General features: G+C 50.0%; 1 protein-coding gene across 1 annotated transcript; it reads left to right on the top strand.

Moving 5' to 3' along the window:
• Nucleotides 1-20304: 20304 nt before the first annotated feature.
• Nucleotides 20305-25968, top strand: HSP90AA1 (heat shock protein 90 alpha family class A member 1). Its single transcript, XM_036272136.1, has 11 exons — nucleotides 20305-20398; nucleotides 20850-21011; nucleotides 21105-21471; nucleotides 21813-21946; nucleotides 22237-22557; nucleotides 22704-22869; nucleotides 23023-23213; nucleotides 23337-23484; nucleotides 23706-23974; nucleotides 24584-24917; nucleotides 25198-25968. The coding sequence occupies exons 2-11, from the start codon at nucleotides 20850-20852 to the stop codon at nucleotides 25305-25307; spliced, it is 2202 nt and encodes a 733-aa protein (XP_036128029.1). The 5' UTR covers nucleotides 20305-20398; the 3' UTR covers nucleotides 25308-25968.
• The last annotated feature ends 1178 nt before the right edge of the window (nucleotides 25969-27146 follow it).

Genomic DNA, 27146 nt, shown 5'->3' with positions numbered 1-27146 from the left:
CATTCATTGGTTGCTTCTTGTATGTGCCCTGACCAGAGATTGAACCTACAACCTTGGCATTTGGGGATAATGCTCTAACCAACGGAGCTACCTGGCTAGGGCTAAAATGACCTTTGTTCAAAGTCAGAAAGTTTGATAACTGTTTATAAAGGATGAGGAAACATACTCTCATATAGTACTGGTGATGGTGTAAATAGATACAAGCTCAATAGAGAATAATTGGGCAATAACTAATGCAAATCTAAAATGTAGGTTTTACCCTGGCTGGTTTGGCTCGGCAGTTAGAGCGTTGACCTGTGGACCAAAGAGTCATGGGTTTGATTCCCGGTCAAGGGCACATGCCTAGATTGCAAGTTTGATCCCCAGCCCCTGTCAGGGTCATGCAGGAGGCAGCCAGTCAATGTGTCTCTCTCGAGTTGATGTTTCTCTCTCTCTCCCCGCCTCTCCTTCCCACTCTAGAAGATAAATGGAAAAATATCCTTGGATGAGGATTAAAAATAATAATAATAAAGACAGCAAGCAGTTTGGAAAAGAACACTGAGAAAATCTCCCAGAAGGAGCACAAGACAAAGAGGAATCCTAGGAGAACGAGAGAGGACTGCTCCAAGAGACCCGACACCCACGCACGGAGATGTTCATCCACAGATATTCCAGTAAAACGTCCAGAACTGAAGGACGTGAGCTGACAGGGTAAATGAGCCCACCAAGTACCCAGCAAAAGGGATAAAAATAAACCCCTACTAGGCACAACACTGAAATTTTAGAGCACTCGGAACATAGACAAGGTCCTACAGACTTGCAGACAGGAAGGTCACGGGAAGGATAGAAGTCAGGTGGCCTGAGACTCCACTGCAGCCACACCAAGAGCCGGGACACGGGCTGGAGTACAAGCTCTTTGACTGGGTCTCTGTGACCTTGGCCTCTGTTGTTCACGGACATGCCCCAAGTGCTTAGAGACAGTGCTGGCATGTACTAGGGTCTCAATTAAAATTTGTGTGATGATTTGCCCGGCCGGTGTGGCTCAGAGGTTGAGAGTAGGCCATGCACCAAGAGGTCACCAGTTCGATTCCCAGTCAGGACACATGCCCAGGTTGTGGGCCAAATCCCTAGTGGGGGGCAAGCAGGATGCCTCTCCTCTCCCTTCTTCTCTCTCTAAAAAAAGATCAATAGCCCTGGCCGGTTTGGCTCAGCGGTTAGAGCGTCGGCCTGCGGTCTGGAGAGACCCGGGTTCGGTTCCCACTAAGGGCATGTACCTCGGTTGCAGTTTGTCCCCGGCCCTGGTTGGGTCGTGCGGGTGGCAGCCACTCGATGTGTCCCTTTCACATTGATGTTTCTCTCTCTCTCTCTCCCTCCCGCTCTATGTGAACAAAAAAAAAAAAAAAAAGGAAAAAATAAATAATAAAAAAAGATCAATAAAGAAAATTTTTTTTTTTAATTTGTGTAATGAAAGAGAGCAATACTTACAAAATTCCGGGAAACGGTTCTTCCCGCCTGTAACTAGACCCTGTGGAATATCATGAGTACAGGGGGGGAGGAAAGGCCCTGTCAGACATGTACGGTCTCAAACAGTCGCCCCTCGGTGTACCTTTGCTCAGGAGGCTCTGACAGGGTATGTTCCATCAGCATGAGGGAGGAGCCAAAGAAAGGCCCGCAGCACCGGAGGTGGGGTCTAGCGCTGGGGGAGACGCAGGGGGCCCCTCGGAAGATGGTGGAGAGACCCCAGGGTACTAGTTCTATATGAGGGGGAAGGTCACTAGCGCCCACCACCATGGAGCACCGCTGAGCCTAAGCACAGATGGCCCTGGGGGACCTGGTCCAGCTTCTTACCTGTCCTTAGTTTGCCCGGACCGTGTGCTAGTGCGTCTCCCGCCCTCCCTTCCATCCCCTGCCACCTGAATTAACAGACAGCGTTCATGTCACTCCGGAAAATAGTCTGCTCTGACCTACTCCTGAGAGCAGGGGTGGGCCAAGATGAACTAGGAACGAGAACACACAGCACATTCCTGTCTCCTTGACACCATTCCTGAGAGATGCTGAACCGACCCGCCCTGCAGTACAGCCCGCCGCACCACCGGTGGGGACCCGAGCGCCCTCTCGTGAGCGAGCCGTCAGGTCCCCGGACCTCCGCGGGTGTGCTGCTCCGTGGGCGGACTCACAGAACTCAGCCTGTGGTTGGACGCAGGCTTTGCTTTGTTACAACCCAAGGGTGCGCAGAAAATCAGCAGGGAAGGGGTGATGGGCAAAGTCTAAAGAGGAACCAGGCGTGAGCCAGGCATCCCCTCCAAGTGGAGTCACACGGGGCACGCTCAGTGCCCCCAGCATTGGATCGGTGACAGCGTGTGTGAAGTGTGTCACCCTGGGAGCTACCGAGAGACTCAGCCACCTCCGCCTGGCACACACCAAACTTCCAGACTCCCAGAAGGAAAGCGGGCGTTCAACGTAAACCACCGGCTTGCACAGCTTCTGCGCAAAGGGCCACTCAGCATTCAGGGGACAGTGGGAGCCCTGACACCTGAGCTCCCAGGCGCCAGTCCCTCCTGCCCCACCCAGTACATATGCTAACACAGAAGAGGGGACTCCCATAGGGGAGGCCACAGGAGCTGCTAAGGTCTGCGCATGTTCTGCTTCTTAACCCGATGGGTACAGTCTTTTAATTATGTACGTGTATATTTCATATACACTTGCGTGTGTGTGTATGAATTCTTCCCAATTTTATTTATTTTTGTTAATCCTCACCCGAGGATATTTTTCTATTGATTTTTAGATAGGGAGGGAGAGAGAGAGAGAAACATTGATGTGAGAGAGACACATCGATTGGTTGCCTCCCCACGGCCCCAATGGAGGCCGGGAATTGAACCTGCAACCCAGGTACGTGCCCTTGACAGGAAATCAAACCCGTGACTCTTTGGTGCATAGGATGATGCTCTAACCGCTGAGCCAAACTAGCCAGGGCCACAATTTTAATGTTTTTAAATTGAATTTAGAGAAAGAGAGAGAGAAACATCAATTTGTTGTTCCACTTATTTATGCATTCATTGGTTGAGTTTTATACATACCCTTACCGGGGATTGAACCTGCAACCTTGGTGCATCAGGACAATGCTCTAACCAACTGAGCTACCCGGCCGGGGCCCAAATCCTTCCAAAATCCTAAAAAAGAAAATTAAAACTACAGTAATAATGAAATACCTCTCATCTCTGCCATACTGGCAAACATGAACAGGTTTGGTAATATCCCACATTGGACAGTGTATGGCAAAACTAGCATCTTCGTAAACTTGGTAAGAATGTAAATTGGTGTAAACTTTTTGGTGTACAATTTTACATTATCTATTCAAAAAATGTGCCCTGGTTGGTTTGGCTCAGCGGTTAGAGCGTTGGCCCTCGGACCAGAGAGTCCTGGGTTCGGTTCCCACTAAGGGCATGTACCTCAGTTGCAGTTTGTCCCCAGCCCCAGTTGGCGTCGTGTAGGTGGCAGCCAGTCAATGTGTCTCTCTCACATCAATGTTTCTCTCTCTCTCTTCCCCCTTTCTCCCTCCTGCTCTATCTGAAAATAAATGGAAAAAAGAAAAGAAATGTGGAGCAAAAATAAATAAATGCGCAGAGTAAATTAACAAAAAATAAAAAATGCAATTTTCTGATTAGGCAAAAGACTTGCTGTGTTTCGCCTGACCGGTTTGGCTCAGCAGTTAGAGCATAGGCCCACAGACCAAAGAGTCCCGGGTTTGATTTTGGTCAAGGGCACGTACCTTGGTTGTGGTTTGTCCACGGCCCTGGTCAGGTTGTGCAGGAGGCAGCTAGCCAATGGGCTCTATCACATCGATACTTCTGTCTCTCTCTCTCCCTCCTTCCCTCCCACTCTATGTGATGATAAATAAAAAGTATCCTTGGGTGAGGAATTAAAAATAAAAAAGACTTGCTGTTTCATTTACTGAGAGATTGTTGAGAGGTCCACCCCAGTCACAACATTGTGTTGGCCAGTGGTCCTGTGCAAAGGTATTCAGCATCATCAGTCCCCAGGGGAATGCAAATAAACTCGTAGTAACACCCCTAACTCCCACTAGAGTGGCTACAAGGCAAAGGACTGGAAACCGAGTGCTGGGGAGGAAACGGAGCAACTGAAAGTGTAAACTGGTACGACCACCTTGGAAAGTGGTTCTGCAGTAGCTACAACTCAGCAAACGTGAGCTAAAACACACACCCCCTATGACACAGCAACTTCGCTCTTGGGTGTATAACCGGAATGCATACTGTATTTACCAAAAACAAATGTATGCAAAAGTGTTCTTTATAATTTTATTTATGATAGCCCAAAACTGGAAACAACCCAAATGTCTATCAGCAGCTACAGCATGGAAATATAGGTTGTGGTATATTTGTACATTTCTGTGGAATACTACATAGCAATGAAAAATAACCATTGCTACACACACCAATATAGATGAATCCCACAGACATAATGATGAATGGAAGTAGCCAGACACAAGAGCACACATTTTTTTTTACCCTCATCCGAGGACATTTTTCCATTTTTTGTTAGAGTGGGAGAGAGGGAGAGAGAGAGAGAAACATCGACGTGGAAGGGACACATCAAGTGGCTACCACCCACACAACCCAACCAGGGCCGGGGACAAATTGCAACCGAGGTTCGTGCCCTTAGTGGGAACTGAACCCGATCCCTCTGGACTGCAGGTCGACGCTCTAACCGCTGAGCCAAACCGGCCAGGGCAAGAGCACATATTTCATAATTCCATTTATATGAAGTTCAAAAATAGACAAAATTAATCAATGGTGTCACACTAGTGTTTATCTTTGAAGGAGACAATGATTGAGAGGGGGACATGGAAAGCCTTCTGGTTTGCTGGAAATACTATATTTTAATCTGGGTGTGCACACATATAAACCTTCATCAAGCTCTACACTTAGGATTTTCATATGTAAATTAGATCTCAATAAAAAGTAAAAGAAATCCAATTGTCCAATAAAAATTAAAATGAATGAAATGTAATGCCCTAACCCTACTAAAGTCAGAACAAGACTGTCCCTTGTTTCTACTACCATTTAACATTGTACTTAAGTTATTAACCAAAGCAATCAGACAAGAGGAAGAAATTAGATGCATAAAAATTAGAATAGAGGAGCCCTGGCTGGTTTGGCTCAGCGGTTAGATCGTTGGCCTGCGGTCCAGAGAGACCCGGGTTCGGTTCCCGCTAAGGGCATGTACCTCGGTTGCAGTTTGTCCCCGGCCCTGGTTGGGTCGTGTGGGTGGCAACCACTCGATGTGTCCCTTTCACATCGATGTTTCTCTCTCTCTCTCCCTCCCTCCTACTCTATCTGAACAAAATATCAAAAAAAATGTCCTCAGGTGAGGATAAAAAAAAAAAAATTAGAATAGAGGAAGTAAAACTTTAACTATCTGTCAATGATATGATTAAATACTTAGAAAACCCAAGAGAGTCCGGCCCCTGTGGCTCAGTTGGTTGATCATCATCCCATGCACCAGGAGGTCACTGGTTCAATTCCCAGTCGGCACACGCAGGGGTTGTGGGCTCAGTCTTCAGTAGAGAGTGTGCAGGAGGCAGCTGGTTGATGTTCCTCTCTCATCGATGTTTCTATTTCTCCCTTCCTTTCTCTGAAATCAATAAAAACATTTTCAAAAAGAAAAGAAAACCCAAGAGAATCGACTAAAACACTGCTATTAAGAGAATTTAGTGTGATGGGGTATAAAATTATGTACAGACATCAGAAGCCTTTATGCATACAAATGAATAAGCCATGTCACAGTGAACATCCTCACAGGTATCTTTTAGGGCTCGTGCGAGCCTTTTGCTTGGTTGTGTGCTCAGGAGCAGATTGCTGGGTCTGGAGTTCTTGTGTTCTGCATTTGATTGAAACTGCCTGATGGCTCTCCAGAACAGCTGCAGCCACCACCATCCTGGACAGCATCTGCCATGTGCCCTAGAGGATGTGCTTCTGCAAAACTAGAGGCTAACCAAGAAGGAGGAGCCGAGGGAGCTAGAAACAAGGACCCTAGTAGAGGAAAGTGGTGAGAGGAAGCCCCAAGTTATACAGCCGGCCCAACCTGGAGCAGAAGGATGCCAGGCTGCGGGAGAGAGGATCCCGGGAGGTTGGAAGGTGACTGCCGCATGTCAGTGTTTTTGAAAATATTGTTGGTATTTGAAGGCTCTGATGGAGACTGTAGGAAAAACTTTATAAAACAAAATGCAAGCAAATGAACACCAGGCAATTATTAACAGAATAATGAAAGGTTATCAAAGTGGGCCATGTAAAGGTACAGGTCCTGGCTCATCATTGAGTAAGACTTACATATGCTTAATAGTGCAAACACTGGCCCGGCTGGTGTGTCTCAGTGGTTGAGTGTCTACCCATGCACCAAGAGGTCGCTGGTTCGATTCCGTGTCAGGGCACATGCCCAGGTTTTGGGTCTGATCTCCAGTAGGGGCATGCAGGAAACGGCCAATCGATGTTCTCTGTCATCGATGTTTCTATCTCTCTCTCCCTCTTCCTTCCTCTCTCTCTAAAATCAATAAAGGAAAAAATAAATAAATAATCAGTGTTTACATTATTTTTTAAAACCTTTTTTTTATGTGCCCTGATACAGAATCGAACCAGCAACCTCTTGGTGCATGGTTAACCACTTAACCACTGAGACGCTTAACCACTGAGAACACCAGCCAGACAACACTGATTATTTATTTAACCAAAACTGATGTAAAGTAGCCCTGGCTGGTTTTGCTCAGTGGTTAGAGCATTGGCCCGCAGACCAAAGAGCCCTGGGTTTGATTCCAGCCAAGGGCATGTACTTTGGTTGCAGTTCGTCCCCGGCCCTGGTTAGGGTTGTGGGGGTGGCAACCAATTGATGTGTCTCTCTCACATCAATGTCTCTCTCTTTCTCTTCCTCCCTCCCACTCTGTCTGAAGATAAATGTAAAAATATCCTCAGGTGAGGATTAAAAAAAATTTTTTTTGAAGAAATTAAAAAAATAAAGTAAACTGGAGGAGGGTGGGGAGCAGAAGCAGGGGTTGGCAGTGGTAAAGGAGCTACGACCTCAGGTGTCATAAACAGGAAGTCAGTAGTAGCTACTGGGAATTTTTGCTTAGCTGGATAGGCCTGTTTAGAGACAGCTAAAGGAGCGGCAGAGCTGGATAGGCCGCTGTGTGTCACAGGCAGTGGGGCGGGTGGGCAGCAGGCTGCCGGCTCTCATTAAAATCTGTTTCGAACACTTTTATTTAAGCTATCTATGACTTTGGAAAAATTGCTGCGAAGATCATTTTACATTGTGATAAGAATGCTGAAAGCAATAGCAAGTTCTGAAAATTCTGCTCTATTCTAATAATCCCACACATGTGGAAAGCGGGGGTTCAGAACAGGTGTTTGTGATCCGTGCAGTAGATCGGATCCGGGGAAATTGGATGAGAGCTCAGGGGTCTGTGTTTTTCATACAGACAACAGGCCCAGCCTGCCCCCGGGAAAACGTTCTTTGGTACCCAGAAACTCGGCGGGCTGCACACATCGAATGAGCACAGCATTCTGTAGTCAAATGTCCCTCAAGAAAGTGGTTTAACTATTCTGAAACACAACAACACAGACGCAGTGTACACGCCGCCAAACTGTCAACTATATTTCAGTGAACCAAGAAGCATCCTTGACCTTTCCGTGACGCTGGCAATAGAGGAGCATTCGAGTTTGCCTTGTAGAAAACACTTTAGCCTGAATACCTTCGGGACTGCCCCAGAAATCACCCAGGCATCCCTACACGCGCCTGAACCCGAGGAAAGCCCGCCAGCAGGCGCGAGCTGACTTACAGGACAGAGGCAAGGTGCACGGCCTGGAAGTATGAGCTGGCCAGTTATGGCTAGGTCAGGACTTCTCCAACTTGCTGGAACTGCCATTGGCAGTAGGGGACTTGCTGATCCCCGTAGCAATAGTAGACAGCCAAAGCCTCGGCCATGGCCTCCAGGTCAAGCTCTTCCTTCCCCTTCATTTCAGTGCGACTGGCTTTGGTGAACATGATACGAGCAGAGGCCTGAGTGCGCTTGTGCGTGGGCGCCTGTAATCTTCCACTCCGGTAATCTGCCATGAAAACCACTTCCCGGGGACAACTTCAGCCCAGGGCCCAGAATGAGACGTGGAATAGAGCTGCCCCAGCTGACTCCCACGCGTGGGCAAGAGATAAACGCTTATTGTTGTATACGTCTGAGCATCTGTGGCGGTTTGTGACTGTGTCAGTACCTGACTAATCCATACCCCAAGTGAATGTTTCCTATCACCTCACTAATACAGGGCACAGAGCTAAAAACTGAGGCGGTATCTTGGTTTCTAACAGTGCCACAGGTTGGGTTCTCCAGGAAGCAGATGCTGAGATGTGGTTGAGTACAAAAGGTTTATTAAAGTAACACCTGTAAAGGAAAGAGAGCACGGTCAGAGGGCAGCCCCAGTGTGTGAAGGTGCAGCTGTGGTGCATTTGTTTACACAATGGAATATTATGCAGCTGTGAAAAGGAGAAGGCTTCCTTCCCCTTTACAACAGCATGGATGGACCTGGAGATTATTGTGCTAATAAGCAAAATAAGCCAGTCAGAGAAAGACAAGTGTCACATGATCTCACTTACTTGTGGAATCTAACAAACACAAATAAACTGACAGCCCTGGCAGGTTTGGTTCAGCAGGTAGAGCATCAGCCTTCGGACTAAGGGGGCAAGGGTTCGATTCTTGGTCAAGGGCAGGTACCTGGGTTGCAGGTTTGATCCCCAGCTGGAGGCAACCAACTGATGTGTCTCTCTCACATCAATGTTTCTCTCTCTCTCCCTCTTCCCCCTCCCTTCCACTCCATCTAAAAATCAATGGAAAAATATCCTCTGGTGAGGATTAAAAAAATAATAAAATGTAAATAAATAAATAAACTGAACAACACAATAGGTCCAGAGGCATGGATGCAGGGAACAGACTGACAGACCTGGGGGGGGGCGGGGAATGGGAAGAAATTAACCAAAGAACTTGTATGCATATATGTATAGCCCATGGACATGGACAATAGTGTGGGGAAGGCCGGGGTGGGGCAGGGGCTGGGTGGAGGGGGGCAGAGGGGGGAAGATGGGGGACACCTGTAATGTCAACAGAACAGGAAAAGAGTTCGGTTTCTACCTGCCCTCAGCATCACTCCACTTCTGTCACCAGAGCGGCGCATCTACCCCTTCTTTGTTCTGTCTCTGAGGACAGACAGCTGTAAAGACCTGTTCGTTTTCCTTGGGTTTTCTGGCCCACCACAGCATCGTCCTGACAGTGTTTGTCAGGATTGTGTCACTTCCAGGATGCGCCTCTGACTGTGCTTTCCTTCAAGGTATTTTGTCCATCCTCTCAGCCACACAGGGAGCGCGGGCTGGCCAGCTGGCCCCCACTGCGACTTGGCTCGCTTGGTCTTGTCGTGACCAGTGTTTCTCCCTAAAGGAGCTCCCTACTGCAGAACACACGGTTCTTGATCAAATGGTGGCTCGTTTCTGCTCACTGAAAGTCAAAACCTAATGAAATACTTTGAGCAAAATGATTGTTGACATCCATTGCTATGAAAATAGAAAACACAAGCAAAAACCTTCCAGGAGCAATTGACTAGTTGTGTGGGCAGATGCTTTTAGAGGTCAGGAGTCATCGATTGGGAGGTTTGTTTCTGAACAAGGAACTGGAGAAGCTGACTGCGCTCCAGCAGTGCAGGGATGTGGTCTAAATGACTCCCATGCCAGGCTCCTTGTCCCAGAACCCTGACCCCAGCCTTTCCTGCTGTCTCCCGGTGCCCAGGCTGGTGGCCCTCAAGTCCCAGTCCCACTGAGCCACGCCTCCACCTGGAACACAGATCTGTGAATGGCTGTCCGTGCTGCCCACCGTCTCCTGCAGGACAGAGAACACACTCTCAGTCCCAGGTGCCAGCCATGCTCCGGCCACGCTACCTCTCGCCTTACACCTCAGACAAGTCCCCTCCGGCTGGCAAGCCCTTCCTCCACCCTGACCAGCTCTTCCTTACAACTCAGCTCAGGTGGCATGGGTCTTCCAGCAGCCTTCTCTGACCCTCACTGTGCTTCCAACACTCTGCACCTATTTTCATCATTACACTGATGCTGGGGATAGAGTTGCCTATTCTTGTCCCCAGCAGCGAGCCCCTGAGAGCAGGGGCTGGTCTGGTGAGTCTCTGAGTCCCTAGACCTCGACCACTGCGTGTTGAATGAAGGTCGAAGGAAGTCTCTTGCCTCTTGGAAGGAACATCAGCAATGCCTGTGCTCTGTTTTTCCATCGACCTTAGAAATTATTTTTGAATGTTTGAAATACTTTCTTATAATTATTTTTATCCAGAATGAAAAGAAACTAGTTTGGGGAAAGCAGAAAGGAGGTAGGAGTGGGGAGGAGGGGGCCAATGGGAAAAAAAAGGGGGAACATCTGTAATTCTTTCAACAATAAAGATTAAGAAAAGAAAATAAACTAGAAATTTCTATAAAATCAATTGTTTAACTCTTTTTTTTTTTTTAATCCTCACCCGAGGACATTTTTCCATTTTTTGTTCAGATAGAGTGGGAGGGAGAAAGAGGAAGAGAGAAACATCGACGTGAAAGGGACACATCAAGTGCCTGCCTCCCACATGACCTAACCAGGGCCGGGGACAAACTGCAACTGAGGTACGTGCCCTTAGCGGGAACTGAACCCGGGTCTCTACTGAACCCGGGTCTCTCTGGACCTCAGGCCGACGCTCTAACTGCTGAGCCAAACCGGCCAGGGCCAATTGTTTAACTCTTTAATTATATTTAATACCTCTACAAACATCTAAATATTATATGAGGCAACTTTTTTTTTTTTTTCTCGGTATGTGCCCCTAGCCGGAACCGAACCCGGGACTCTCTGGTCCACAGGCTGACACTCCAACCACTGAGCCAAACTGGCAGGGCTATATGTGGCAATTTATAATGAAAGGGAAACTATCATACCACACCCCGCCACCCACCCCACCCCCACCGTTAATGGACAGTGCTGTGTCTCCTCGGCCAGGACAGGGTCACGTGGCCCCTCTGCTGAGAGGCTGGGGGAGCCTGGACAGTGTTTGTTCAGCGTTCCAGACTTCCTCCTGGGCTGCCCAGGGAGAGGCTGTGGGTTTGACTGAAGAGACCACTGAGGGCATCCAAGGGAGTCCACACTGAACGTAGGTAGCGTGCAACAGTCATTCATTCTTTCCTTACATGACCCAGGAGTCCTGCCTCAGTAGCAAAGAAGTTTCCACCTCTTACATTTGTAAGACACTGAGCTCTACCTAAGAAAGGAAATTCATTGTTCCGCTAAGGTCCTCCAACCCACCCGACAAGTTCCTGTGGACGCTGAAGGATGCTTCCTGGTGTGCCATTCAGATCTCCTTTGGTTGCAGAGCCCAGTTCTCAGCCTAATGGAAAGGGGATTATTGGCTCCTGAGCCCAGCCAGGAGGTACGGGGGGAGGAGCTTGGCTCTCATGCTGCCTCCTGAAAGCTTCTCACTGTCCCTTCTTTTTTTTAAATCCTCACCTGAGGATATTTTTCTATTTATCTTCAGATAGAGTGGGAGGGGGAGAAATGTCGATGCGATAGGAGCATGTGGACTGGTTGCCTCCGGAACAACCCCGACCAGGGCCTGGAATGAAACACAACTGAGGTACATGCCCTTGGCTAGAATCAAACCTGCAACTCATTGGTTCGCGGGCTGATGCTCTACTGCTGAGCCAAACCAGCCAGGGCTCACTGCCCATTCTTATCTCTGATTCTCCAGAGTGGTGTCAAAGCACCAGACTCATCTTTATAATCTTGAATCTGAAAAGGCAAGTAAGCTCTTCCCGGCCAATTCCAGTTGGCCCCTGTCCTGGACCAGTCCCATGGCCCTGGAATGCAGTCCTGTGATGGACCTGCTGGGGCAGCTAGCTGTCCAACAAGTACAGGGGTGAGGTACTGTTGGTCACCCCACAAAGAAACAAGGGTCCTGACAACACAAGATGAGGAGGAGGAACCAGTGCTGGGCCCACGGCAGCCTCCACCACGCTGGTGGTGACCGTCCTCTGGGCTGCTGGCCCGCGGTCTCATTCCCCCGCTGCCTCACCACTACTGCTGAGACCCTGACAGCCCGAGACTGGGGGGCAGAGGGCCCACGTGCCCACGCTGTTGCATAAGCAGACCCAGCTGCTGCAGACTCCAGCTGAGCGGGCTCTGTCCACACAGCGTTCCCTGAGTTCTTGGGGGTGGCTAAGGCCCCCCTCCCTCGGACCACGCTCCACGGGGGCCACGCCCAGCCTGGCCCACGCACACCCCAACCAGTCTCCCCACCTCAACGAGCAGCTCTGTTGGCCCATATACCTGCCAGCCTCTCCCAAGACATGTCCCATGGCCACTGGCTGTGCCAAGAGCCAGCCCTTGTCTGGGATGCCCTTCTTGGACCCCTGATACACACGAACACACACATTCTTTAATTTAAAAAATTGCTTCCTGCCCAGCTGGTGTAGCTCAGTAGTTGAGCATTGACCAGTGCACCGAGAGGTTGCCAGTTCATTTCCCGGTCAGGGCATATGCCCAGGTTGTGGGCCTGATCCCCAGTGGGGGGCGTGCAGGAGACAGCCCAACCATGTTCTCTATCATCGATGTTTCTCTCTCCCCCTCTCCCTTCCTCTAAAATCAATAAAGAAAAAAAATTTTTTAATTGCCACCTTCTGTTCCCTTATAAAGACAGTTTTGTTCCTACTCAGTGAGAGGCTGGAAGCTTTGCCACCAACGTTTCAGGGTGACATGCATGATGGTGATCTAGACTGGAGCTCACATGACTGTCTTTCCTATTTCTCCTGTTCACTGAGAAGAAAACAGGAAATCTCTAGGCATCCAAGCCTTTTCCAGTTGGAGGCCCCAAACACAACTCATCAACCGGCCACCAGATGGCGCCCAAGATTAACCACTGCCTTTGAGCTGAAAGTTCCAACCTGTCTTCACATACTTCAGGTCCTTGACCGCTTTCTTTTTCTTCAAGGTGGTTTCATTTCAACGTTGATGAGAACAAAAAAAAAAAAAACGTTTCCTGTCCAGGGCCACTGTCCATGGAGAGGGCGGTGTCCCCGTGTCTGCGCGGGCTTTCTCCAGGAATGTTTCCGCCCACATCACAGAGCCGTGCACAGGGGCCAGTGGCTGTCTCCACCGTCCCAGTGTGAGTGTAGGTGTGAGTGGGTGTGAGTTCACCTGCGATGGGAGGGCGTCCTGTCCAGGGTGGTCCCAACTTTGTGCCCTGAACAGACAGGGGAGGCTCCAGTCACCTGTGACCCTGAACTGGAATCAGCGGGATGGAAAATCATTATCTTGTTTTCATTCTTAGCTGCTTATATAGCTCACATTTAGTTCAGTGTTTAATGTTAGAAATGGTTTGGGTCTTCCTTTAGAAGTGTGGTGATGTTTCTGTGACTAGAAATAGGCTACAGGAACTTAACTTGTTTACATCAATTAGCCTAGGGTACAACTGGTTTCATTATACTATGTTACTTTGCTTCAAGTCACAGTTTCCAAGAACCTATTGATGACGTTAAGTGAGGGCTTACTGTACTCAGTTAAGTGAGGGCTTACTGTACTCATTCATTCCCCACGTAGGTGGCCACTTGCCACCTGCAGGTCCTGAAATGGGTGGGCTTGGGCCAAAGAGGTGAGAATGACAAAGTCTATTCTCAGTTTGGCCCTAGGGCTGAGAGTTTCGGAGGAGGCATCCAGTCATTTGGCCACAAGAGGTGATTCCAAGTTGAGATGAGCTTGACAGACAGGTGTCGACCTGCAGAAGAGGTGAAGGGTGTTGGAGGTGGAGAAATTGCCCTGAGGTTTCAGGCACATCTGAGGAGCTACTCAGAGTGGACAGAGAAGGGTCTGGAGAGAAGATCGGGGCCAGGCCATCAAGTCCTTGCATCACATGATCTGCAGTGAATGAATGAAGGGTGCTGTGAGGATCCTTTGCCTGAGGGCCCCGGGCCGGCCTGGCCAGTAGCTGATCATTTCCACTGCCTGGGGTTGGGGGTGAGGGGTGCTGAGAGAACAGAGGAAGGAGATCAGGAAACTGCAGCAGCATATTCTTGGCGCACCCCCCCAACACCACACTTTCATGCTCTGTTCTTCCTCCCTCTTCATCGATTTCTCTGCTGTATTCTTAAATTCCAGGCCACCTCGTCAGGGCTAACAGTGGTGCCTCCTCCTCGGGACAGTCAGTGGGGTTGAGAGCAGGGCCTGTGGGGCCTGGCAACGTGTGGGTATCTGCAGCCAGTATTCCAGATCTGAGAGCACAGAGGTCAGGCATGCAGTCGGGGAGGATGAGGCTGGACGACTGAGAGCCCAGGGGAAGGATGAGCTGAGCAGCTGGTCTCTGGGCTGAGCCAGCTGAAGGTGGCCATGACTCAGGATCCTGAGCATGAGGGACAGAACACTTTAAAGGAAAAATCCACCAGCCCTGGCAACTGCCAGAATGTGGAGGTTGAAGAATGAGTCAGATGACTCAGAAGGTTTGAAGGTGAGTTCAAGGGGAAATGATGCTGTTTCTGGGAAGAAGTTCAAGTTCATGGCCAGGACTGCTGGTTCCTTTAGGACCGAAGAACTGCCTGAACTGGTCCCATTCCTTGTTTGCATGTTTATAGTTTGCCGCCCACCCCCTCACTAGAATGTAAACTCCTGAGGGTGCTGCCTGAGATTCCTCCAGCTTTGTGGGGGAGGGACTCAGCGCAGTAGATGAGGCTTCCACAAGAGACTAGGGAGGTGGGGGGGGATGGGCAGGGCAAGTCTCACCACCCAGGTGCCCCCACACTGTGTCCCCCTCAAAGACCAGCCTCCTGTCCCAGTTCCCTCCCCCTCCCAGTGCCCAGCCCTTGGGCTTTTCAGAGGCTGCCATCCTGTACCTGTCCAAGCACACACAGGTCCCTTCCTTCCCATCCATCCCTTCCAACAGTTCTTGCTCACATCCCAGCACCCTGGTTACTAGACACACATCCACTTGATACCCCACAGATGTCTAAGTCACCTGCTATCCCATGGTGACCACAACCCCATCCATGTAGGATCCTGCGGGCTCACCCAGCCTATCTCCTTGGTCTCTTGGAGCCTCCCCTGTCCACCCACCTTCTCTGCAGGTGCAGGTGCTCGTTGGGTCTCACTGGTCCACGCCATGCTCAGAGTGGCTGCAGGTCTGACTGGGACTCCTGGGAAGGCCTCCAATGTCTCCTGTAATCCTCGGGCCACATGTTCAGCCCCTGACCCAGTGCACCTTGCTCTCAGGGCCACCTCTGAGTCAACCGTGCCTCTTTCCGAAGTATGAACCGCTGAATTTTCCTACATAACTTGATTCTGAACACATCTCCCAGGTCTTTGCTAAACAACATCAATTTGAAAAAAACGGCTTTAGCCAGTTTGACTCAGCGGTTAGAGCGTCGGCCTGCGGTCCGGAGAGACCCGGGTTCGGTTCCCGCTAAGGGCACGTACTTCGGTTGCAGTTTGTCCCCAGCCTTGGTTGGTCGTGCGGGTGGCAGCCACTCGATGTGTCCCTTCACATCGATGTTTCTCTCTCTCTCTCTCCCTCTCCCTTCCTCTCTTCCTCCCACTCTATCTGTACAAAAAATGGAAAAAATATCCTCGGGTGAGGATAAAAAAAAAAAAAGAAAGAAAAAAACGGCTTTATGAGGTATAATTGACATATGCTACAAAATGGACAAGTTTAAAGTGCGGTTTGAGCCCTGGCCAGTTTGGCTCAGCAGTTAGAGCACTGGTCCACGGACCAAAGAGTCACAGGTTTGATTCTGGTCAAGGGCACGTACCTCGATTGCGGTTCATCCCCAGCCCTGGTTGGGTTGTGCGGGAGGCAACCAGTCAATGTGTTTCTCTCATGTCAATGTTTCTCTGTCTCTCTCCCTTCCACTCTATCAGATAATAAATAGAAAAATATCCTCGGGTGAGGATAAAATAAATAAGTGCAGTTTGATACATGTCCCCATAGGCACATACCTGTGAACATCACCGCAAACTAGCTAGTGAGCAGACTCATCACCCAAGGCTTTCTCCTGCCCTCTGTATCCCGCTCCTGGTCTCCTCAGCCCTGCCCCCCCCACATGCCCTCACACACACACACACACACACACACACACACACGCAACTACTGATTTGCCTTCTGATGCTATAGATTAGTTTGCATTTTCTAAAATTTTATATAAATGATGCATCATTCCCTCGGCATAATTATTTTCTGTACAGAACATTTACCAAGATTACTCTCAATAAGTTTGGAAGAGTTTAAATCATGCAAAGTGACCTCTGATCACAATGGAATTAAATACTGGAAACCGATAATAATAAGATATCTGGAAAACCACCAAATATTTGGAAACTAACAAATTTGTAAATTACCCATGGATCAAAAAAGAAATCCACCCGCAGGAGTGGCTCAGTGGATTAAGCATCATCCTGTGGACTGAGAGGTCCTGGTTCGATTCCTGGTCAGGGCACATGCTGGGGTTGTCTCTCTCACGTTGATGTTTCTATATCTCTCTCCCTTCATCTCTCTCTAAAAAAAAAATCAATAAAAACATATTTAAAAAAAAAAAGAGCCCTGGCCAGTTTGGCTCAGCGGTTAGAGCATTGGCCCACGGACCAGAGAGACCCAGGTTCGGTTCCCGCTAAGGGCATGTACCTTGGTTGCAGTTTGTCCCCAGCCTGGTTGGGTCGTGCGGGTGGCAGCCACTAGATGTGTCTCTCTCACATCGATGTTTCTCTCTCTCTCTCTCTCTCTCTCCTTCCCACTCTATCTGAACAAAAAAATGGAAAAAAATGTCCTCAGGTAAGGATAAAAAACAAATAAATAAAAAATAAATAAAATAAATTTTTAAAAAAGAGCCCAGCGGTGTGGCTCAGTGGTTAAGCATCAACCCATGCACCAAGAGGTTGCCAGTTTGATTCCTGATCAGGGCACATGCCCATTGTGGGCCAGATCCCCGATGGGGGGCATGCAGAAGGTGGCCAATTGATGTTCTCTCTCATTGATGTTTCTATCTCTCCATTTCCCTTCCTCTCTGTCTAAAATCAATAAAGAAAAATAAAAATAAAAATAAAAAAAGAAAGAAATCGAAAGGAAAATTAGAAAGTTTACTTTAATACACACATACCTAGCAGTTACTGTGTGCCAGACCCTGTCCTGGCCATTTCCCATTGTAGCTCACTTAAGAGCCTCACAGCAACCCTGTGAGGAAGATATTTTCATGCCCATTTTACAGATGCTGAGCCAGACAGAGAGGGTAAGTGACTTTCCTGGGTCACATAGGTGGTGGCAGAGCTGGGATTTGAACCCAGGGCACCTGGATCCTGAGTCTATGCCTCATGTCTCAGCCTAACAGAAGGGCATTGGAGGTTTCAAACATCAGCTCCCCCTGACAAAAGACCACTTTGGGACAAGTTCAACAAATAATTAGGAGCTAAATCTGCAGGACTTGGCTCTGCAGGACTTGGCGAGGTGTTAGAAATATAGAGCTGAGGAGGCAGGAAGAAGTTGGTCAGAAAAGGAAGTGTACAAGGGAGGTTGGAGGGCCCAGTGAAGTGGGTGAGCCCTGTGGTTCATGCTGGGAATGAGGGGCCCAAGTTCTGAGAACCTTTTCATCTCATGCAAGGTGGGGGTGGGAAGGGGCCGCTAAGGAAATGCGAGCCCTTCAGGTCCACTAGGATATTAATTAGAGGAGAAAGGGAATGGTGTTCCAGCCTGTGCACAGCCCCGTGGGGTGGATCCTGGAGTGGGGTTTAAAAAGGAGAGTGGCAGGGACACCGTAGGAGCTGAGGACAAATGGGTAGATGGGGTGCCCTGCAGGGACTCACAGGCCTGGTTGAGGAGCTCTTTTTCTCCTAGGAGTGACGGGGTGGCAGTGAGTTTGGGGAGTGTGTGAAGGCGAGGCCTGACAGGCTCAGATCTGTGTTCTCAAAGCTCATTCTGGCTGCGGGGTGGAGAGGGACCTGCACAGAGGCAAGGAGCAGTCAAGTGGCTGCGGAGGTCCTCCAGGTGAGCTGCTGTTGTACGGGCAGTGGTGAAGGACCTAAGGGGATGGCAGTGGGGAGAAGTGGGTGGATTCAAGAGGTATTCAGGGGGCACAAATGGCAGGACTCACCCAGATCCCCCTGGAGGGATGCTTGGGGTTCTAAAATGTGGCGGACCATCACCTGCTTCGTGAGCCCTGGAAGAAGCCCAGGTAGTGAGGGGAAGTGGCCTGTTCAGGAGCCCCAGCAACAAGGGAAGGTGGGGGAGGGGTGGGTGGGCGTCTGCAGAGGAGACAGAAGCAGCCTCCAGGGGCGGGCGGAAGGGAAGCCACAGCAAGCTGATGGGGGAACTAAGGCATAGGCCTCAGGAGGGCGAGGGTGGCCACCCAGAGGTCGAAGCTGACACCGTCCTAATTGAGCTGGAGGGCAGGAGCATCCGGAAGGTGGGAGAGACAATAAAGTTGGAGCTTGCTGGGAAACAGAGGCCCCGGAGTGGCCTTGGGGCAAGTTCTCTGGCGGAGAGGAGGGGAGGTGAACGCTGGGAAGGGAGAATTTCACCGCTGGGGTTGGGAATGGCGCATCTGCAACTAGTCTTCAGCCTCCTGGGCTGCTGCAGCAGTGGGTAGGAAGGAAGAAGTGGGCCAGGCCTCCACGTCAGGAGAGCAGCAGGGCAGCTGGTGGGCTACTGGGGGAGGAGGCGCCCGCCGCCACCACGCAAGGTGACCTTTCCACGGCCGGCAGTGGCCAACAGGAAGATGCGGCTTCAACTGCCCCTCCCCCCTCCTCACCCTGTTCCCCCTCGCCCAGCCCCCAGCCCCCGCCGCTGGGAAAACCCAGGCTGAGAGCCTCCGACACAGCTGGGGGTCAGGGAGACATTCTGCACCATGCCCCAGAAAATGCCTACCCACCCCACCATGTGGGTGGTACTTTCCATCCTATTTTTCCTGTTTTAACTCGATTCAGGACGCCCCGCGTTGGTTTCACACACTCCTAATGGGTCTCAAGCCCCATCCTGAAAGTCTCCCATTCCTGGAAAATGGGGTAAGCCAGGAGAGGGGATGTCCCCTCGAGTTTGTTTACATCGCCAGGAGCTTCCAGATGGTTCCCGACGCCCGCAGTGTGGGGAGGAGGGGGCCGGCAGTGGGAGGAGCTGGAGACAAAGAGCCCCGAGTCGGGCGGGGCAGGGGCGCTCGCCTTCCTCTGCTGGAACACCCGGTTGTGGAGCCGCCAAGTCTAAGGACGGCCCCTCGGGAGTCACACCTCTCCCCCGGGGGCTCAACACTGAGGACGCCCACTGAGAAAGCAGCCAGGACTTGATACTTTCCCTGCGCTCCTGGCACCACCTCAAACACACACGTGCTTCCTCATGGCGGGGGTCGGGGTGGGGGGCGCAGCATTCTGTTTGCCAAACGCGGAATTTCAAACCAGAGGGCCCTGAAGTGGGAAAGCCGGGGCCTCGGGGAAGACAAGGTGTTGCGCTTGTGTTTGGAGAATTCAGGACTGTGCTTGTCCCCTTGGCCATGTCCCCGGTACACAGCGGGGCTGGGGCAGGGTCAACCCCAAATCGGCGGTGGCCGGGGACCCTAGGGGGCGGGGCGGGCCCTCAGCAGAGCCTCCTGTGAGCGGGGGCGCAGGCTCTGAGGCAGAAAGGGGGGTCGGGTGGTCACCCCTCACGCACACCTCGCGGGCCGGCCGCACCACGACGCTCTGGCGGGCACGTGTTGCCCGAATTCCAGGGGTCTGGACCCACACTCGCCACTCGCAGAGGCGCGGTCCCGTCCCCCAAGCCCCTAAACGTGGCCTGGAGCCTCCACTCACTGCCTGTCACCCCTAGCACAGCCTCCAGGCCCTGAGCCGGGCCCCGGGTCCCCGGACGCGGGGAGACCCGGTTCCGAGGCCGCGAGGGACACCCGCAGAAAGGCGAGGGTCTGCCGGTACCCAGTGCACGCAGCTGCCAGCACAGGGACCCAAGAATCACAAGTTCCCGCCTGCGGACATAATCCACGCGCGAGCGCGAACCCCGACCCCCGGCGTGCGGGGCTGGGGGCGCAGAACGGAGGGGGCGGGAGCAGGGAGCCGGCGGCGGGCCCGAAGGCGCGAGACCTTCCCGAGAATTCCGGGCTGCGCAGGCGCGCTGAGGCGGCGGTTGGGGGAGGTGCGGGCGGCGGCCAGCGCGCAGGCGCAGGCGCGCGGCCGCGGCCGCGGCCGGGGCGGGTTCTTCCGGAAGGTTCGGGAGGCTTCTGGAAAAGGCGCCGCGCGCGCAGGGCGGGCCCGCGTCTATATAAGGGAGGAGCAGCCGCCGCGCGCCAGTCGCTTCTGCGTCCTGCTGCTGCGTGGCTGCAGAGCCTTCGCGGACCCATAGCCGAGGTGAGGGGGCAGCTGGGGGTTGGGGGGTCACATGGCGGGCACATGGGGCCCCGGGGCGGGTGGGTGCGCGGAGCGGCGGACAGTGGGGACCTGGCCCAGCGCCGAAGCCCCTCGGCTCGTGGATGCGGGGCGGCCGGGTCCGCCGCGGAGGCCTCGGCCCTGCTGTGGCGTCGCACCGCCTTCGGTACCGGTCGGGGAAGTGTCGCGGGGTGTCGGGAGGGGGACCCATTCCCCGCCCGAAGGTCTCTCCCAGGGCTTAGCCGCGGCTCCGAGTCGCAGCGCGGTGGCGCCGGGGCCGCGGCCCCGCGTGATGAGGTCACCCCTTTGTCGGCCGCCGCCTGCTGTCGGGGCCGCGGCCCCGCGTGTGTCGGGAGCGAGGCGGGGGCGGGGGCCGCGGGGAGCCCGCCGGGCCCGGACCTGCGGCGGGTCCAACGGCGCGGGCCGTTCGCAGATGCCGGAGGAAGCCCAGACCCACGACCAGCCGATGGAGGAGGAGGAGGTGGAGACGTTCGCCTTCCAGGCGGAGATCGCCCAGTTGATGTCCCTGATCATCAACACTTTCTACTCGAATAAGGAGATCTTTCTGAGGGAGCTGATTTCGAATTCATCAGATGTAAGTCGCCGGTGCCTGCCGAGCTGGGTTTTGGTTTCCGCGTAATTGCACCACTTAGAGCCCGCGGGCTTACCCCTGTGTGTTTCTCGACAGGCTCTGGACAAGATCAGGTATGAGAGCCTGACGGAGCCCAGCAAGCTGGACTCGGGGAAGGAGCTGCACATTAACCTCATTCCGAACAAACAAGACCGAACCCTCACGATTGTGGACACTGGGATCGGAATGACCAAGGCCGACTTGATCAATAACCTGGGCACAATCGCCAAGTCCGGGACCAAAGCGTTCATGGAAGCTCTGCAGGCTGGTGCAGACATCTCCATGATCGGCCAGTTTGGTGTCGGGTTTTACTCGGCCTATTTGGTTGCTGAGAAGGTGACTGTGATCACCAAACATAATGACGATGAGCAGTATGCCTGGGAGTCTTCTGCAGGAGGCTCGTTCACAGTCAGGACTGACGTAGGTAGGTACCTGGTGGCATAATTTGCTGGCTAAGTCAGTGGCCTGGAGGTAGTGGAGCCCTTAAAGAGGCAGAAATTTGCCTGACTTTGGGAGCCATGCTGGTGATCACTGATAACATAGCCTAACATCATGGTGGTGTATTATCTTGGTTGAGGCAGTTAACGACGGTGGGACTTAATACCATAGGATAACTGTAAACTCTGTTCTACAGATTTGTCCAAAAACGTGTTAGGTATGATGCCGACAGCTATGTAGGTTGTAGTTGGGTTTTTTGGTTTTGTTTTTTACTGTGATTTGGCCATTGAGGTTGAAATTAAATTTGTTTCCCTGCTTCCCTTCCAGGAGAACCCATGGGGCGAGGAACAAAGGTTATCTTGCACCTGAAGGAGGACCAGACAGAGTACTTGGAGGAGAGAAGGATCAAGGAGATTGTGAAGAAACACTCTCAGTTTATTGGCTACCCCATTACTCTTTTTGTACGTTTCTGTGTAGCCTGTGTGAATATAGATAACCAAAGTGGCTGAACTAGTCTTTAGTCTTTTAAGATCTGTAAAAGCAGAGACCTAAATTTGTAGTGACTAGACTAGTCTGAAGTTGTTACTGCCAGGGTACCCCAAGCTATATTTAGTTAACTACATCAAGTATTAATGAGGAGTTTCTTGGTTAGTGTTTCTCACCCTAACTAATTTAGGCTTTGGTATAGTTTTGTCTGCTCTGTGTAATTAATATATTCCCTCTAGAATGTGATTTTTGTCTTATTTTGCAGGTGGAGAAGGAACGTGATAAAGAAGTCAGTGATGATGAGGCTGAAGAAAAGGAAGAGAAGGAGGAAGAGAAAGAAAAAGAAGAAAAAGAGTCCGATGACAAGCCCGAAATCGAAGATGTTGGTTCTGACGAAGAGGAGGAAGAAAAGAAGGATGGTGACAAGAAGAAGAAGAAGAAGATCAAGGAGAAGTACATTGATCGAGAAGAACTGAACAAAACCAAGCCAATTTGGACCAGAAATCCTGACGACATTACTAATGAAGAATATGGGGAATTCTACAAGAGCTTGACCAATGACTGGGAGGATCACTTGGCAGTGAAGGTGAGTGGACTGCTGAGTGCTTCCAAGCCAGTCTGCGTCTGCAAGGTTCTGTCTGAAATTGTTAATTTTCTCACCCTAGCCCCTCTCCCCAAGTGCTCTGAGTTACAGAACTGCAGGTGTTAACCACTGGTTGTGTTTTATTACAGCATTTTTCAGTTGAAGGACAGCTGGAGTTCAGAGCACTTCTTTTTGTCCCAAGACGTGCTCCCTTTGACCTGTTTGAAAACAGAAAGAAAAAGAACAACATTAAGTTGTATGTTCGCAGAGTTTTCATCATGGACAACTGTGAGGAGCTGATCCCTGAATACCTGAGTAAGTAAAAAGTTGGGTATGAAGAATGATCACTGTCACTGGTTAACTTTATTCTTAATTTAAGCTTGGGGAGTGGAAATTGTTCGTCTGGGGTTGAGTGTTAATGCGTTTGATTATTGTTTTTGGAGTGACTTGGTCTTTGTATTCTCTCAGACTTCATTAGAGGTGTGGTGGACTCAGAGGATCTCCCTCTAAATATTTCCCGTGAGATGTTACAACAAAGCAAAATTTTGAAAGTTATCAGAAAGAATTTGGTCAAAAAATGCTTAGAGCTTTTCACTGAACTGGCAGAAGATAAGGAGAACTATAAGAAGTTTTACGAGCAGTTCTCTAAAAACATTAAGGTTGGTATAAACACGTTGAGCATTAGTACCAATAATATGAAGTGGCTCCTCGACTTTTAGCGATTTTTTTTTTTTTTTTTTAATGCAGTAAGGTTTTTTTCTAAAGCTAATGTTATCTTTCAGCTTGGAATACATGAAGACTCTCAAAATCGGAAGAAGCTCTCAGAGCTGTTACGATACTACACATCTGCTTCTGGGGATGAGATGGTCTCCCTCAAGGACTACTGCACAAGAATGAAGGAGAACCAGAAACACATCTACTACATCACAGGTAATGGACAATTAAGTGATCAAGTCATGTGGTTTGGTAGCTTCACAGGAATAGTGGGTCTTTCCTACCTGTGTGGCTCTATACATACATTAGTAGTTGTTAATCTAGGCAAGGTAGTTAACGAGCTGACCACATCTGTGGTGTTAGATCTGATTAAATAAGAAAAGTTAAAGGAAATGAAACCTTGTGAGACATCTAAAAGTAACTCTTTTTAATACCAGGTGAGACCAAGGACCAGGTAGCTAACTCAGCCTTTGTGGAGCGTCTTCGGAAGCACGGCCTGGAGGTGATCTACATGATCGAGCCTATTGATGAGTACTGTGTGCAGCAGCTGAAGGAATTTGAGGGGAAGACTCTAGTGTCTGTCACCAAAGAGGGCTTGGAACTTCCAGAAGATGAAGAAGAGAAAAAGAAACAGGAAGAGAAAAAAACCAAGTTTGAAAGCCTGTGCAAAATCATGAAGGAGATCTTGGAGAAAAAAGTAGAAAAGGTGTGTTTCCTTCTACCTGCACTTGCTAATTTTTGACACTTAAAAGCAGAAGCGGCAGTGTTGAAATTTTTTTTCGAAGTTAAGCTGTATGTGGCCCCTTTCTCATAGTTTTCTTAACACATTTTTGACTGCTCACGAGTTAACTTGTGTTTTTCTGCCCAAACATTGCAGACTGCGCACGAGTTAACTCGGGTTTGCACTTGCATTAGCTATTTCAGTTTTTGAAACTCAGGGTAATACAGGTTTATTGTATTTGTGACTCTTCGCCCTGAGGGTTGAAGTTCGCAAAACAGCACACCGTCTATATTCTTGAGTAGCGAGGGAATGGATATCTATCTGCTGGTTCAAATGAGTGTGGCTCAGAATCTAACATGCAGTTTGCCCAAAAATGTGCGGTCCCTGGCATGTGTCTTAGAGATTTCTGTGCAGTACGCAGTGTGTTAGTTTAGTCCCTTCAGTGGGATGCCTAAGTTTGCGAGTACATAGTGCTTCTGATGCCTTAGTACTTGGGTTCCTTAGATTTCATTTCACAATAAAGCTGGTATAGGTGCTGAGAAGTAGTAACAGAATCTTTCTAGTCCTGGTCATTACTTAATACTTTGATTACAGGTGGTCGTGTCAAATCGATTGGTGACATCTCCATGCTGCATCGTCACAAGCACATACGGCTGGACTGCTAACATGGAAAGAATCATGAAGGCTCAAGCCCTGAGAGATAATTCAACAATGGGTTACATGGCAGCAAAGAAACACCTGGAGATCAACCCAGACCATTCCATCATTGAGACCTTAAGGCAGAAGGCAGAGGCAGACAGGAATGACAAGTCTGTGAAGGACCTGGTCATCCTGCTCTATGAGACTGCCCTGCTGTCATCCGGCTTTAGTCTGGAAGACCCCCAGACGCATGCTAACAGGATCTACAGGATGATCAAACTGGGTCTTGGTGAGCCTATTGTTAGAGAAATTTACCACGTGACTGTTGAGTGGGGGCGGGAGGGCAACTTTTAGCTACTTGGTCATAATTGGATTATCTCATCCAGCTTGGGAAGCGTTAAAGTCACGTGTTGACGGGCATGGATAGTAAGTAGGCCTCTTAGTCCGTAAGGGCTAAAAATGGAGCAGAGACTCACATACCAATTGAAAGTGGTTATAAGCCAGCAGTAGTATTAGGCTAAGGAGTTGGTTTTAAGAAATCTAATATATGGCTTAATGTTTCCAAAAAGGTATTGATGAAGATGACCCCACTGCTGATGAGAGCAATGCTGCTGTGACTGAGGAGATGCCGCCCCTGGAAGGCGACGACGACACCTCCCGCATGGAGGAAGTAGACTGAGCGCGCCTGAAGGACCTGCACGTGTCCCTTTCTTCACTCGACTTCATGCCCTTGGATGATGTATTTTCAAGGACTTTTCTTTATTTTTGTTAACATTTAAAAAATCTGTATGGCATGATAATAACTGCTTAAAGGGAAGATGAGGTTTTTTTCACCCCTAAGTGTATGATACTGTGATACTTCAGGCACTAAAGCAGAGCTAGTTTTTGTTTCTGGTTTCATGTTGGCCTATTTTAACAGAGTGGGGTATGTTTGTTGTAAGATACGTATAGCCCAATGTTTGTTAGCTTTGTGGTCTAAAGTGTTTCTCTCTCAAGCGGATTCTAAGTAGACCAAATCTTTTGTCGCTGAAGTGTTCGGATAGATCTGTGGTTAAAATCGCTTCTATCCCTAGGATCTACTTTTTACCCGACACCCTCTGTAGTCACCAACTGCATGTGCGCCTCTAGAAATTAGTGTGCTGAGCTGAACCAACCTGATGGGCATAACTACCCACGGGGCATGTCCAGAGAAAAGCGCCGTTCAGAGTGGTGGTGCCTGTCCAGGCACATGGCGAAGCTGTTCAGAAGTAGCTCAGCGAATTTGTGAGTAGAATGTAGTGCTCAGGTCACATTTTGCTTTAAAAGGTTGTGGCAAATACATACGAATTAAAGAAAAGTTACGTGGAAATGTCTTATTTGGGGGGTGCTAACAGGGTGGTCCCAGGGTGTAGAAGCAGTAGGTATACACACCTTGCCTAGGAAAAAGATGGTTCACATTGACCGTCCCAAGTCTTGCTGTGACCTTCCCAGGACCCCAGGTGGCAGGTGACCAGCACTCCTGTCTCTTTTTGATATGTTCTTGAATCACCTGAGTGACCCTTCTGCCTTAGGGTAGTCATCTCCAAACTGCCTTTTTCTTTTTTTTTTCTTTTTTTTTTTTTTTTAGAGGGAGGGAGAGAGAAACATCGAGAGAACATTGATTGGCTGCCTCCTGTACCCCATTCCCCCCAACTGGAGTTCAGGCCCACAACCTGGACATGTGTCTTTTTTTAATCCTCACCCGAGGACATTTTTTGATATTTTGTTCAGATAGAGTGGGAGGGGGAGAGAGAAATGTGACATGAAAGGGACACATGGAGTAGTTGCCACCCGCGCAACCCAACCAGGGCTGGGGACAAACTGCAACTGAGATACGTGCACTTAGCAGGAACTGAACCCAAGTCTCCAGACTGCAGGCCGATGCTCTAACCGCTGAGCCAAACCAGCCAGGGCTGGGCATGTGTCTTGACCAGGAATTGAACTGGTGACCTCTTGGTGCCTAGGTTGACACTCCACCAACCAAGCCACACCAGCTGGGCTCCAGACTGCTTTTTTAATGGCATTTCTGAAATACCTTGCTGTCTAAATACAGCCCCTTAAACCTTGGCCTTAGGAATGTCAAAGATCTTTACTTAATCTATTTATTGCCATCTGCCCTGACATGCTTTGGTCTTTCCAGTAACTTTGTTGAGCTTCAGGCAAGATTCATGTCTGCGTGGCTGAGCTGCTGGTAACGGTGGAAAGAGGGTGATCATTAGTCTCAAAGGAAACACCTATGGTCCCTTCTGGGGGCTGGGGACAGTGATGGCTAAATTAAAGTCTTCTGGTCCTAAAGACTTTTTTTATTTAAGAAAAACGGGTGGCAAGTCCATACAGGATTTGTGTTTGGTGTCTGAGACCACCTGTAATGGTTGATAGTAGCTAATAGGGGAGGAGCATGAGATTCTGCACACGGAAAGGTCAGTGCCCTAGAGCTCAGTGGGTACTTTGTGCCTGGTGAACACTAGTCATCTCTGCTGTGTGCTTACGAAGAGGTTAC

The sequence above is a fragment of the Molossus molossus genome, unplaced genomic scaffold (assembly GCF_014108415.1).
Source record: "Molossus molossus isolate mMolMol1 unplaced genomic scaffold, mMolMol1.p scaffold_m16_p_1, whole genome shotgun sequence".
NCBI classification, from domain to species: Eukaryota; Metazoa; Chordata; class Mammalia; order Chiroptera; family Molossidae; genus Molossus; species Molossus molossus.
Note: the sequence above shows the minus strand (reverse complement) of the source record. Positions and strands in the feature narration are given on the sequence as shown.